The 14,806-nt window shown below is 36.8% G+C and overlaps 2 protein-coding genes across 2 annotated transcripts; both read right to left on the reverse strand.

Annotated features, from left to right (window-relative positions):
• Positions 1–1,054: 1,054 nt before the first annotated feature.
• On the reverse strand, positions 1,055–2,504 carry LOC117982205 (larval cuticle protein 1-like). Its single transcript, XM_034968525.2, has 3 exons — positions 2,402–2,504; positions 1,898–2,013; positions 1,055–1,512 (listed from the first exon to the last, which is right to left on the reverse strand). The coding sequence occupies exons 1-3, from the start codon at positions 2,408–2,410 to the stop codon at positions 1,299–1,301; spliced, it is 339 nt and encodes a 112-aa protein (XP_034824416.1). The 5' UTR covers positions 2,411–2,504; the 3' UTR covers positions 1,055–1,298.
• Positions 2,505–9,990: 7,486 nt separating this feature from the next.
• LOC117982563 (larval cuticle protein 1-like) lies at positions 9,991–11,997 on the reverse strand. Its single transcript, XM_034968928.2, is given in 6 exon segments — positions 9,991–10,279; positions 10,281–10,343; positions 10,345–10,438; positions 11,103–11,166; positions 11,169–11,217; positions 11,989–11,997. Coding segments are annotated over 6 exon segments (363 nt in total). The 3' UTR covers positions 9,991–10,195.
• Between the last annotated feature and the right edge of the window lie 2,809 nt (positions 11,998–14,806).

Consider the following 14,806-nt stretch of genomic DNA (forward strand, 5'->3'; position numbering starts at 1 on the left):
AACTTTTTGATTTTCCGGGTAGCATATGTCCTGCCCAGGATGTAAGCTAACTATGTACGAAATTTCATCGAAATAGGTTAAACTGTTGAACCGTAAAAAGCTAGCAGACAGCCATACAGACCAGTAATATATTATCTCTGATACAGACAGACACACATTTTTGCATTTATAACATTAGTCTGGATATAGACTATTACAATAGTTACCCCTATAAAGATACCTAGATAGATTCACATAAAATGTAGAGGAAGATAAACTCCATTATTCTCTTAGAAGAAGGCCAAGATAATTCATTAAATTCGGCATTACAATAATGATAACAATCTAACTGTCAATTAAATTCTAATCTAGCATCTTGTTGCTCTTAATTGCATGTACCTCATTTACATTTTTAATAAACGCAAGTATTGCTTGTTTTCTATTTGAACTATAACACTGTGCCGTGCTTTAAATTTCTCATCAGGTGTAATCGAGGCTTAATTGGTAACGCACTAAAAAGTACACATCCAATGGTATGTATTTGTATGACGGCCACTTCGTAGAATCACGGATACGAACCGAATACGGATGAGTGCACAAACGCCCTTTGACGCTTAGCTCAGTGGTAGGTAATAATTATGTTAGTTGAACACACCTGATTGGAATAACTAATCATAGTTATCTAAGGTCAATCGAATAAATATTTTGCTCGTTTAAATGCACTAAAAGTTTTGCAGTTTTTTTTAAATCATTTGTTTCGACTAGTAAAAATTAGGGTCTTTGCATAAGATGGCTAATAAGTAAATAATGAGCAAGTTTTGTGTGCATGCCTGAGAGATTCCCATAATGTTCTCAAAGACGCTTGAAGTCTACCGATCCAGACATAGCCAGCGTGACGGCCTATGTGGCCTTCTCACTCTGAGAATATACCTGTGCTCGGTAGTGAGCCGGCGATGGGTTGATGATAATGAGTCAAGTTTTTAATAGTGGAATATTTAACTTAGGTAAGTACTTAAGTATATGTTAACTTTAATGATAAAACCAAGGACTATTTAAAAAGTTTATTTGCTATACGAATTAAAAAAAACGTAACGAACCATAACAAAATGTACAAAAATATGGCAGTGCGGGTGAAATTGCAACTAGCAATATGTGAGTATCAGCCAGTTGTCAATTCACATGCTCATCATGGCAAACATTGATTTCTCCAAATAAGGTACCATCTAATCTTATAGGTGCAATTCGACAAAAAATTGAGTGAATAGAACTAATTATTATTCACTCGATTATTTGTGGACGTTAACCAAGATATTGACTGCTTATCTCCTGGCGGGGGCTTTGGGGATAGACGGTCCCTCCGCGTGGAAGCCCGTCTCATCAGCGAAGTAGTTGACAGTTTCAACATTGCCTTCATTGTCGGTGTAGGTCCAAGATCCCCTGACAACAACTACGTCTTGGGGTTTGTTGTCCTCGTTCGGAACCGATTTGAGTTCACCATTTTCGTTGCGAGAAGTGCCGTCTGAGGTTTCAAATCTGTAGTAAAAATATGAAAGATAATTAATTTGAAAAATCCACTATCAATGTCGATTTGTTTCTTCCATAAAAAGTAAGTATTTATTTTGACACTCAGTAGAGTTGATAGAAAAATTAGGTAAGTAATATAACATATAAGTACCTAACACATAATATTTTTACTCGACTGCAGCGGCGAAGGCGATGTCCTGTCCTATGTCTATGTCCGATCGTAACTACTCAACGGCTCAACCGATTTTGATAACCTCTATGCAAAATTTCAGCTTTCTGGGGCCAAGGGTTTGCGCTCAGCGTTAAATGTGTGTCAGTGAGTTAGTTTTCTTTTGAAATATTTATGTTCTAAAATTATCCTATTTTAAAAACTTTTGAGAATAAAATTGCATACCCATAGTTGTAGTTACCCTCGGGGCTCTGCTCAAATTCGGAGCGGAGGATACTTGCGGGCGTGCCCTCAATGGCGGCGGAGGCAGCAACGGCCACGAAGGCAAGGGCGACAATGATCTATAAAAATATATCATTAGAAAACGATACCGTATTAAAATAAAGTAAGTGTTACACCATTCACATAATAATCCCTTTCTTTAACAAATACACTTGAAAATATACCAATCATGAATAGCGGAATTTAACGACCACAATTAAAAACCAATCTGTCCGTAATCTGTCAATACGTTACTTAGCAACATTGCTATTTGTCCAAAAATACCATACAATTTTTAACAAATAACAACGTTGCTAAGAAACATATCGAGTGATTACAGCTAGGATTGAATGTTAATTTCGACCGTAGTAATTTAAAAAAAAATGATCAAGACCAATCATGGATTAAGTAATTAAACTGGTAATTTAATTACTTAATCCGTTTAATTAAATAACCCTTACAACGTACCACTTTCATGGTTGATTAGGTGATTTGATTTCGTTGCTACGATATGAGCGACTGATACCTTAGTGCTCGCAGCCAATTCTTTTATACATTTCTCCCGGCTTCAACGGTCTAACGTAATGTCAAATGCCACATGTGTTGGATGCGATGTCGATATTCCGGCTCTTCATACACGCGCTAGTGACGTACCGACATTCTTATTTATGAGCTCTCGTATGTCGCACACATATTCGCGTAGTAGGAAACTGAATGGCCGGTAAATAAGTTCATAGTTTATTTAATGTGAATGTTCCGTGCTAAAGCTTCTTTTGGTATCGCATTGTTGTTAATCTAAAAACAAAGTTAAAAAAATTAAATGAGTAACTATATAATTCAAAACAAACATAATATTGCCATTTACAGAAGCAGTGTTCTACAGCTAACTTTAAAAGCGTTATGTACATTTATAACTAAGCTGTAAAAGGTAAGGAAGGGAAACCCCTAGTGCTATTTGAACACCAATAACTACTTGCTTAGTACATGATGCGCTTATTAAACTTTAATTTAAGTATTGTAACGTAACTGAAAATTTTAATATTGTATTTGTCCACGCAACATGTTTAAAATAATACAAAAGTTCAAATGTGTACCTAAAAGATAATATATATAAACTTAACAATTCTACATGGAAAAATAAGGTTCCAACCCATTGACTTATATATTACTTCGTTCCCACCTCAGCACAGCAATCGTGTTATTTAATAGCAGGAATTAGCTGTAGGCATACTAAGTAAAATACTCTACTCTGATAATTTTTTCGTTGCTAAAACATTTTATTTTTAACTAGAGATTGCCCACAGCTTCGCCCCCATGGAAATTTTGAAAAAATCGGGCCTTATTCGTTGTCTAGGTACATTATTATGGAAAACTCTATGCAAAATTATTTTTTAGAAAAGTTTTAATTTTATTTTAATAGTTGACATTTGTAGTACTATTATTTCACTAATTTTATCAAAACCCGTGATCAAAACTAATATATATCATAACATATTGAATGCTAATAGGCAGAATTTGGCTGTAGCTTTTTGTTTTTGTAACATCTCCACTGTTTACCTATGTCTATTTGCAATAAAGAAATTTGTTTTGAATTGAAGAATGCTTTCTTGGTCCATAACATTTCTTTTTATTGTATGATATAATATAGAGATATATTATGTATCTTTTATGTCCAAGTAAATATTTCCGTCATAAGTACAATCCATGGATATGGATATTACTTAATATATAAATGCGAAAGTGTGTCTTCGGCAACCACGGCCGTCTGTCGAAGTTTAAGCATATGTTTAATTGATTCTGACGAATACCTCGCATCCCGGACAATACTCTTATCCCGGAAAAAATTCTCACGAGATTTTTAAAAAACCTGAATTCTCAAGAACGAAGTTATAGATTAGATATTGCATTATCAACTAGTACAACTTGCATACTGAAGACGGATTTTTTTCCGAAAGACTTTCCACGGGATTTTAATAAACAGTCTGCGTAGACGAGAACCCTTGTCCACGAAGGGCAAAATGAATCACTAAGAACTTCATCGTACAACCACCGCAGGCGATGGTAAGTACGGCGATACATCATAGTTAAAGATGAGGAACTTTTGTTCTCCGCGAACAATAGTCCCTCGTCTATACAGGCGCAAACCTAAATCCACGTGGATGAAGATGAATTAGTCTCGGGCATCATCTAGTTTTATTATAAAAACATACTCAAACATATACCTACCTGCACATACTCACATACTACCTAAAAGTTTGTAATGGGATGACTACCTGTTAGAAGTAGTACCAGAAAAACTTGAACTTTTATTGATCTGGTGAGGCCATGAATTTCTGAATACCTACACACCGTTTTATACCTTACAATTTTTAGCTTGAGGTACACATTAAGTAACAAACGCCCGTCCTACAATCAAGGATTACCTAAGTCTATTTTTATTATTTTCAAGCATTATTTATACTATATCTAGATATAATGATTCATCCATAAGTACAACACTACCTACATATTAACATGGTCCGCTCGCCGAATTTGTCTCTCTGCTCTACTAATGGGATCTGTGGTGAGTTTTATTAACATATAGACTGATTCAGCGAAAAGTTTTACATAGTATAATTTTCAAAGGGTTTGTGTAAACTAGCCGAACTATGATATACGTGATTGCCGATTGAGTCGGCAAAAGTTCAAGCCACCTGAGAGCTTTCCAGAAGAACATAGCAGGTACCCTTTAAGACCGTAAGCCTTAGATCCTGGACAGGTTCGGGTTTAGTTAGCACTTAACACAAATTCATATTATATGTACCGGCATTTCAAGTTAATTGGACCCCTTAAACACAGTAAGGACAACTGAAAATCTGTAGGTACATACTTTGACTACCCGTGGCAAAACCACAACAGGTGAAGTCACTATAAATAGTGAATGATAAAATCTTTCTTTTTGAAAATCCTGAATTTATCGGTTTATATTCTGGGGTCCGGGGGCCCACAGGTCCCTCTGGTTGCTCTGGTGGTACGATGCAAACTTGTGTTCTACAAAAATATAAGGTTGTTGACTTCTATATCCTAGTACCTAAGGTGTACCCAAACCAGTAGTAAATTAAACTAGTTGACGATTCGAAAGCACTTGTAAAAGTTTACTTGAATAAAACCAAATTCTATTCTATTCTATTCTAAGAACTCAAGACACTACAAGAACTAAGAACACAAGACTCGTTTTCAATTTTGTTAGAAATTGCTGTTCACTTTTATTGATAACTATAGCTTATGCTCGCGACTTCTTCCGCTTGCACTACACAAATTTCAAACCCCTATTTCACTCCCTTAGGGGTTGAATTTTCAAAAACCCTTTCTTAGCGGATGCCTAACGTCATAATAGCTATCTGCATGCCAAATTTCAGCCCGATCCGTCCAGTAGTTTGAGCTGTGCGTTGATAGATCAGTTAGTCAGTCCAGAGCTCACCTTGCGCTCACCTGTCAAGTTTTACACGACAGATTTGCTCATGATGCGTCTTCTCTGCTATCAAGCTTTATGCACTCTCCAAACTTTTTATTTATTATTATTATTTTCCGTGTCACTTAGGCATATTAAATCCCCTGTTTAAGTCCTGTGGTCTCAAGCAGTACTACCTCATAATATAGTTGCCACGTCCACGTCGGGCACAGAATGTAGCTTTCACCAAAATATGTAGAGCAGCGAATAGAGATGATATCTCTACAGGGTTATGGAGTTATAATACCTATCTAGCTCTATCGGATCGAACTCCGCTCGTGCCGCAATGCTAAATCGTATAGCGGCACGTCTTTGTCGGTAGGGAGGTTAAGCGATGCCCAAAGCTAAATTAAACTCGACCAGAAACAATTTTGAAATTATTAATTCCCAAATTGCTCTAGCCGGAAATCTAATCCGAGAACACTTATAATAGACCACAACGCTTAACACTGCTGGTCGTAAGCTAAATTTTTAGAAAGACTAGGAACTTATACTCGTAAATAAGAATTTCTAAGGTAGATATCGTTAGGGTGCCATGAAAACTATTGATTGCAGATCGTAAGTATAATATAGGTATTTCCTAAAGGCGTCGGGGAAGTGGTTGGATGAGGCACAGGCCCGGAATCTTATGGTAGTAGCGCGCCCAAGAAATAAAGATATGATGAAGTATAATTATTTGAAGTAGGCGCTAACCTACCAGCAGATAGGTAGGTAATTTTAGCCCTAATGATCGATTTACATTTCCTTAAATTGAAGAGAATTTTGTAAATTTTGCCATAATATGTACTCAAACAAATCTCTATCTTCGCCCTCATAGAGCATAAACTCACGCAAAAAACATACGAGAGAATACGCAGAGATTTCTCGATTCACGAGAGTGTGCGAAATGGAGGTCATGCTACGTATAGAAATTCCCTTTACTGTAGCGGAGACAACGCCACAGATAGGTAGGCACAGGTAGGTAGGTCTTTACAGTAGCGGCGTAACGGTTGTTTCTCGTAAGCAGACTGCTGACCCTATAACTGCTTGGCTGGTAGGGCGATAATCTTTACACACATTTATCTACCCTTGGTAGATCTCTACCATAACATTTTGCAGTAAGCATTCACAGCAGCCACGCTGAAGAGTACATAGATTGCATTGTAGTATAACAACGAACAACTTTTAAAAAAACGTGTTAAAAATTAGGCTGATCTTCACCTATCTGTGACCCGCACTGGCTAAGCTTAGATTTAAATAGTATTGATTTTAGTCGTAGCACTGCTACGAAGCAAAACTGATGTAATAGATATCTATAGAAATATATATAGAAAATTCTACCCTAAAGGGGAATAGGGGTTTGAAATTTGTCTAGTCCACGCGTTCGAATTCGCGGAATAAGCTAGTTATAAAATCTGATTAGAATCAATTTCAGTTAACACACTGGACGGGGCCTAAGCCTAAAGAATAGTAGAATAAAAATTTAGTACTTTAACAAGGTAATGTTCAAAGCTAAAACCCTTAATAAACATTGAAATATCATAGCAAAATTGTCCGGCAAAAACCGGCAACGTGCGCTAAGCGATTTAGCATAATATGAGCCAATCAGGGTACCTACGGGTTAATAATGAACTGCCATACCCACCCTTCCAAGTTAGCCCCTTTCCACCTTAGACTGCATTATCGCTTATCACCAGTAATTGCGATCACATGGCAAGGGGTACTTATAATTATTATATGAATAATATTCTACTATATTTTTATAAACTCAGATGTTCTCCTCTTGTATTTGACATCCCGCTCATGTCCCGCTCGATACGATAGCAAAAATATTTTTCAGAGACCACCAATTTTTGGATGCAACTCCGCCACATTGATTCCTTCTTCATTATTGCACAGAGTAGTTACCTAATTATAGGTAAATATAGGTAAATATTATTAATGAGTTTTTTAACAATTTATATGGAGTATGGATTTTTTTTAATAATTTATATTATTTGTGACTTACTGCCATACAACTAGTGCACAAATAATACTCCCTCATTAAGTTGTGGTTATAGCTGTTGTTATGTCTTCTTTTTTCTACAACAGATCACAGAAACAGAATAATCAGTGTGTAACTATTCACTACTATAATAAATAACGTTAAAACGCCATAAATTTAAAATAATCATAAAACATCGGTTTCAAAAATAGACCTAAAATCGACATCAGAACCTTTGGACCAAAACCAATAAGAAATACCTGTGTCATGTACCAAAATAGTCTGAATAATCAAGGTGGGTACCCTGAGCATTACAAGTTACGACAGTGTAAGGCCATTCAATTGGTAATCTTCAAACAAGAACGGTTCTAGGTTTATTTATCTACAGTATTCGGTAAAATATTCACATTACATAAGCGTTATATTAGCAGACTACCTGTGATGAGAATTATTTATCTTCTAAGATGTAGTACAAAATAAAATATCTTATATTAGGAATAAGCTTCTGTAATATTATTTACGTTGTGATACTATAAATTGAATATTAAGTTAAGTATTTGCATATTTTTTACCTTATAGCGTTTACTAGCTTATGCTCGCGACTTCATCCGCGTGGACTACACAAATTCAAACCCCTATTTCACCCCCTTAGGGGTTGAATTTTCAAAATCCTTTCTTAGCGGATGCCTACGTCATAATAGCTATCTGCATGCCAAATTTCAGCCCGATCCGTCCAGTAGTTTAAGCTGTCCGTTGATAGATCAGTCAGTCAGTCAGTCAGTCATTCAGTCAGTCAGTCAGTCAGTCACCTTTTCCTTTTATATATTTAGATTTGATAAAATAAAGATTACCGCTGTACCTACACAAAAATATTATAATATAAAGTAAAGCATGGTATCATAGAAGGTACATATTAGCAAACATTTCAGATTCCACCATTTTTGCCATCTGTCTTCCGAAAATACAACGGTAGATGAAATTAAATCTATAAAAAGAAAATGTGGTGATTAAAATATGAAAAATTTATGTTTCTTCATCAAGATATTAAACCAAATAAACAGTTACCTACACATTAATACATAAATATGTAAGCAGCTTAGCAATATCTCAGAACTATCTCCTCTCGTAGAAAGTAGGCAGAAGAGCAGATCCACAGAGATGGTCATAACATAATAAACGAGCCGTTGCCGGCGACGTTGGTCCGCGTCCCGCGGGAACAGTCTTTTCTCGTGGATTTTCCGCTCCACTTTCGAGTCCGCTGCCGCGAGGAAAACGGTTACATATTATGCCCCTCTTCTGGAGAAATTTGTCTCACTGGCGGTGGAGGACGATGGGCTGCTGTGGGCGAGGAAGCGAAGGGTTTCGTGCGTGACATCGGCCGTCGCCTAAGGGAAAGAGGCTGCGATCCGCGCTTTGGGGGCCGACCTGGTCCAAGATTGTTCATCAACAGCTGGCAATGCTGCTAGCTTGATGGGCACCTTTGGCCCAGGGGGAACCAGTGGTGGACTTTTGACGATGTTGTTTCCGAAGGGTTTCGTACCATCGTACAAGATATAACACTTTTATTTTTTTTAATTTTCATGGCGGCCATTATGCAAATTTTAGTATTTGTTGTTATAGTGGGAATAGAAATACATACTCTGAGAAAATTTCAGGTTCTACCTGTTATGGTTCACGAGATACCGCCCACTAACAGACAGACGGACGGATGGACGGACGGGACGACGGACAGCGGAGTCTTAGTAATAGGATCCCGTTGGCACGCTTCGGGTATGGAACCTTAAAAATGTTCTTATAATCTTTTGCACGCAACTTCGTCCTCGTGAATGTACCTACTTCACTTAATTGTTTCTAAATATCCTGTCAGTGACATCCTTTTGTTTTTCTGGATAAAAAGTATCCAGGCTTGCAGGCTGCAATCTACTTTCATAATTATATTCACTAGCTGATGCCCGCGACTTCGTACGCGTGGATTTAGGTTTTCAAAAATCCCGTGGGTACTCATCAATTTTCCGGATGAAAGTAGCCTATGTCTTTCCCCCGGGATATGAGCTAACTCTGTACCAAATTTCTCAAAATCGGTTGAACGGTTGGGCCGTGAAAAGCTAGCAGACAGACAGACAGACACCTTTCGCATTTATATATAGTATGGATTTGTATTCGCCCTGACAGGAGGTCTTTTGTAAACTTATGCTTTTGGTTGAAACTTCAAACAAATCATTTAACAAAAGCGCTTTGTAAAATTTTGATTTCTTTCTTCTTCATTTATTTTTTAATGTGTAGATTATTGGGAAAAATCAGAAAGCCGTGATTTTGTGGTAATATCACAAAAAAAAATGTGTTCACGAAAAAATTAAATTTTACTAAATCATTTGTATGTAAAGGGCGCTGTTGTCCATTAACTCGCAGTTTTAATAAAATAAAAATGTTAAAAAATTTATACGATGGTACGGAACCCTTCGCACACATGCGACTCCACTAGAACCGGTTTTTATAGATAGCTGTACAGAAATGATTCATAAACAGATAATAATCACTTCTATACCTCCTTACCTATAAAAGAAATACCAATGGTACAGTCAACGAACTTTATTTGCACTTAGGATCACATCAATAACAAAACAATAAGAAAGTACAAAATTATGGCAGTGAAGGACAGATTGTAACGCCAGCATTTTAAACTGATGCTGTGCCACAATCCAATCACAGTTTTTGACTAATCGCAATCAAGTTCAACCTTATAATTAATCAATGAGTAATCAATTAAAAGATAATACTTCTATAGTATCAATTGCTCATCGAAGCCAGTTTAATCATTTGGTCCTGTACTATCGTCTGGAGACTGGTTGGACGGGCTTGGGGATAGATCACCGTCCGCGTGGAATCCGTTCTCCGTCCGCGAAGTAATTGATGGTGTCAAGCTGGCCCAAGTCGTTGATGTAACTGTAAGATCCCCTTCATGACGACAACGTTGCGTGGCTTTTTGTCCTCGTCCAAAACCTCTCTTAACTCACCAGTCTCTTGGCGGTTAGTTCCATCTTCAGTCTCGAAACTGCAAGAACATAACGTTGTTATAAAAATGAATTTTATGTATCCTTTATTAAAAGATCTATGACTTTTTATCACTCCAACCCCAAATTTATTTTTGAGAGTAACAACAGATTACAGTCAGTTATTCATGACAATAAAACGATGCTGATCAAGTGATCAGAGAAACGTGGGTAAATAATATTATGGTGTGAATACCAGCTACGCAAATGTACCTACAACTACTAATCAAAGAAATTAAAACTAATAATATTAATAGTACCTGTAATTTTCTTAAATGAGGTAAATATAATAAGTACTATAAGCCTACTTCATAACTCTTTTATTACCTTGCCTTATTTAAAGTATGACTAACCCTTCATAATAATAATTACAGTTGAATCTTTAAATATCTACCCGCTCTTTAGTCGCGCGCGAATCACTATGGAAAAGCCCGTGAAGGGGGCGAACTGTAGTCAGTGTAAATGGAAACAGGTAGGTACTTATTTCCCGCCGTCGCGTCGTCGCGTCCGTTTGACGGATGGTTCACGGTGACGCGAGTGAAGGGCGGGCTAATAAATTTACTTATAACGAGGTGTAAGTCATGGGCCATGGCATGCCGACGATCTATCGAGATTAGGTCTGTTCTAATTCAAATTGGTCTATTAACATAATTCGAGTAGACTTACATATAAGAATATGAACCCTGAGGTTCTTGATTAAATTCTGAGCGAAGGATCTTAGTGGGCTCCTTTCAACTGGCACGGCAGCAGCGATAGCCACAAGGGCAAGGACGAAAATGATCTAATGGGAGAAACACAAAAATTAAATTAATTTAAAAATCCAAAACTAAATTTCTCTATGCCGTCATCGTGATCCTTTTCTATTACTTGCATACTTTAGATAAAAATGCAGTAAGCTCCCAGCTACGACTTATATACATTATGAATCTGCTAAGAGACAACTTTTAGGGGTAAGTGTTGTCTACTAAAATCTTTTATAGAGTATCTACGGGATTTTAGAAACTGGGTTTTTTACAGTTATTTAGTTACTATCAAAATTAAGTTTAAAGGCACTAACTAAGATAGCTTAACGTGCACTCCGAGCTAACGCGATGTCCTATGTGTAATGTGAGCGACGAATACGACGCGACGCGACGTGATGCGATACGATGCTACACGCGACAAATGTCCTACGTGATTTTGGTCATTATTTCTTGAATCATGGAGAACAATTATAGTATAGTACAATTTTGCTTGAACAAGTAAGCGTTACGTCGCGTCTCGCCGCAGACTGCCATATAGGCCGCAAGCACGATATGCCGTTGAGTTGATCGCGTTCGTCGCTTTCGCAGCGGTCGCGTCGCGTATAGCTTAGTATTCGTCGCTCACACGCAAACGACACCCGCGTTAGGAGGTGGGAACAAAGCCCAAATTTTGACATTCAAAGGCGGTCATAATTCATTTGCTTAGCCAGCGTAATGACAGATATGAAGTCGCAACTAGGCCGCCCATGGGATAAATTTTATAATTATCTGTCCAAAATATTTCACGAACTTATCTACGTAAAACGTACCGATTTCATTGTTGATTAGTGAGGTTTGGTTACGAGGATTCCAAATGAGCGACTGATGCAAAACACTGCACACATTATCTTTTATACATTTCTCCGATCCTCAAAATATTGACTGTGAAAAGGTAGCAACGACTTTCCGACTCCCGAGACATCGATTGTCGACATATGTGTGAGTATGATGACGTTTGCTATGTAGCAATGCACTCACTCACGCATCTACCTATTTGAAGGATTCATCCACGGTTATTGACTTAATAATTTGTCGCTAAATATGAAATACCTTCTTGAACAGGTAGGTACATAACTACTAGGCCAAGGTACTTCGTTGCTATAGGTATAACTTTTAGTTTAAACTTTAATTTCAAAACAAAGCTTAATCAAAGATTTTTGGACAACCTTGTTCAATGTTTGACTAAGCATCGATTTCCTAATAGCTAGGCAATCTAACAATGAGGTTTGAAATCTAGAATAAATTATACTTAGGTAGGACCTACTTACCTACCTAATAGCGCTAAATACTTTACCTAATAGACTAATATTTATATATTCCATGCTGAATGGAAATGCCCAGACAGAGCAAAGGTCCATAATACGGTATATGCCTATGTCAAAAATAAATTAGTTTAAAATAATCCAAAATACATAAAATCCACGTCCTTTGTTAGTTTTAAGTGTAATAACCATTTTAAATTATCGATTAAACTAAAAAGCACGTCAAATCATTGTGACGTCACATGCCAGTATTTCATAGAAGCTCGCATACCTACCTACTAAGCACGTGTTTTGACGTTTGATAAAAAGATATTGATTTGACTTGTTGTCAAATACCGGATTCGATACAATGCAATGGCAAGTCAAGTTAGCCCTTGACCTCGTATCTCAGTGATAAGTGACGAATACAGTCATAGATTATATTATGATTATACATATTTAAATACAGTCTATGATGATATCTAAATGTGCGCTTAGCTGAACAAGGTAGTAGGTATGGCAATTTTAGTATTCCTATACCCGATCTGTTTCTACGCGGAATCGTACTGAAACCTAAAATCTCTTGGCGGCCCTCTTTTCCGGTAGGATGGTAACTGTAGCCATGGCTAAAGCCACCAGGGACGAAACAGATTATATTTTACTTTTACTAGGTAAAGTATATATACTGCGAGTAGGTACTAGGTAAGTATCCTTTACAATATCCAGACGACGTTTAATACCACAGACATGTATTTTAATTAATAGCTGTAGTGGCTACTGGCTATAAAAGTTCGTTTGCTATAAATAGACATAAGTCTATATTTACTATAAATACTAAATTAGGACAGTATAAATATAGGCATTGCTACCTATAATGTCTCAATAAAAGTAAAAAGACACTCACTTTTATCACACTAAGCATCTAAATAAGAACCATTTGACTGATCAGTTCTTATCATAATCAATCCATCGCCGGCATACTACTGAGCACAGGTCTCCTTTCAGTATGAGAAGAGCTTAGCTATAGTCCGCCACGCTGCCCAAGTGCGAATTGGTAGACTTCACACACTTTTGAGAACGTTTTGGAGAACTGACAGGCATGCAAGTTTCCTCAAGATGTTTTCCTTCACCGTTAAATCAAGTGATATTTAATTGCTTAAAAACGCACATAACGTCGTATAGTTAAAGGTGCTTGGATAGAACCCCCGACCTCCCGAATAGAAGAGAATATATTTTTATTCAAATAAATTTAAAAGTGCTTTTGAATCGTCAAAATAATTTACCACTGGTTCGGAATGTCGTTCCTACCGAGAAGAACCACCAAGAAACGCGGCGGTTGCTCTTTTCAAATGTTCAATTTACAATAATATTATACCACACCTACTGTATAAGCAATTTCAGCCCAGCACAGTGGTGGAACGAATCAAATCCATACTTTTTTATCATTTAGGTACCTACCTACATAATCTTAGTTGCATAATTATACTATTTTTTAGGAGCGTACTTTTAATAAATTCTTTTAAGCTTCTGTAAAGGCAAGTCTAAATTTGACGCTGGAATTCATCACGGCACTTCGGTCAGAGCTTAGAAGTAAGTAAATAAGTAGGTAAGTAGATAGAATACCTACATTCAAAATTAGTTAATTTAATAAAGCATCATTATAAAGGTCAAACGTCCAAAAAATAACTAAAACCATACAAAAGATAATTATCATTAACAACATATAGGTACCTCCGTGCATATTTAAGACATTAGAAAAACTTGTCCAGCCATCGTCGCTATGCAAGACGCAAATAAAAGTGATGTGCTCTTAACCTTTCCAGAGGTCGGCTCGAACTTTATTTCGTGAAATTATAATTCAAGGTCGTCATGTATTTTTTTGAGTAACGTGTGTAAATCATCGGGTTTTATTCATCTTAATAGTAAAACGAGAGGATTAAGTAAGTACTATATACCAACTACTTATAATTAAAAAAAAATGCAAGTTAGGTAGGAGGGTACAAACAATATTTTATTGGCAAGTGAAGTGTAGAGAAGCTTGACCTACAATATTCCTATTTCTTTACGATTTCCAAACTATTTAGTCGTGAAATAAGCAAGGTGAGATATTTTTACTCGTTGAAAATGCCCAACCAGTCATGTCTGCGACAACGCCTCGTCAACAGGAAATTATAACATAGAATTATTTTATTACTTAGGTACCTAAAGGTACCGTATCTTATTTATAAAAGGAAAATCCGACTGATTGACTGACTGATTGATCTATCAACGCATAGCTCAAACTACTGGACTGATCAAGCTGAAATTTGGCACGCAGATAGCTATTGTGGCGTAGACATCCGCTAAT

This window comes from Maniola hyperantus, chromosome 5, assembly GCF_902806685.2.
Source record: "Maniola hyperantus chromosome 5, iAphHyp1.2, whole genome shotgun sequence".
In the NCBI taxonomy this organism is placed as follows: domain Eukaryota; kingdom Metazoa; phylum Arthropoda; class Insecta; order Lepidoptera; family Nymphalidae; genus Maniola; species Maniola hyperantus.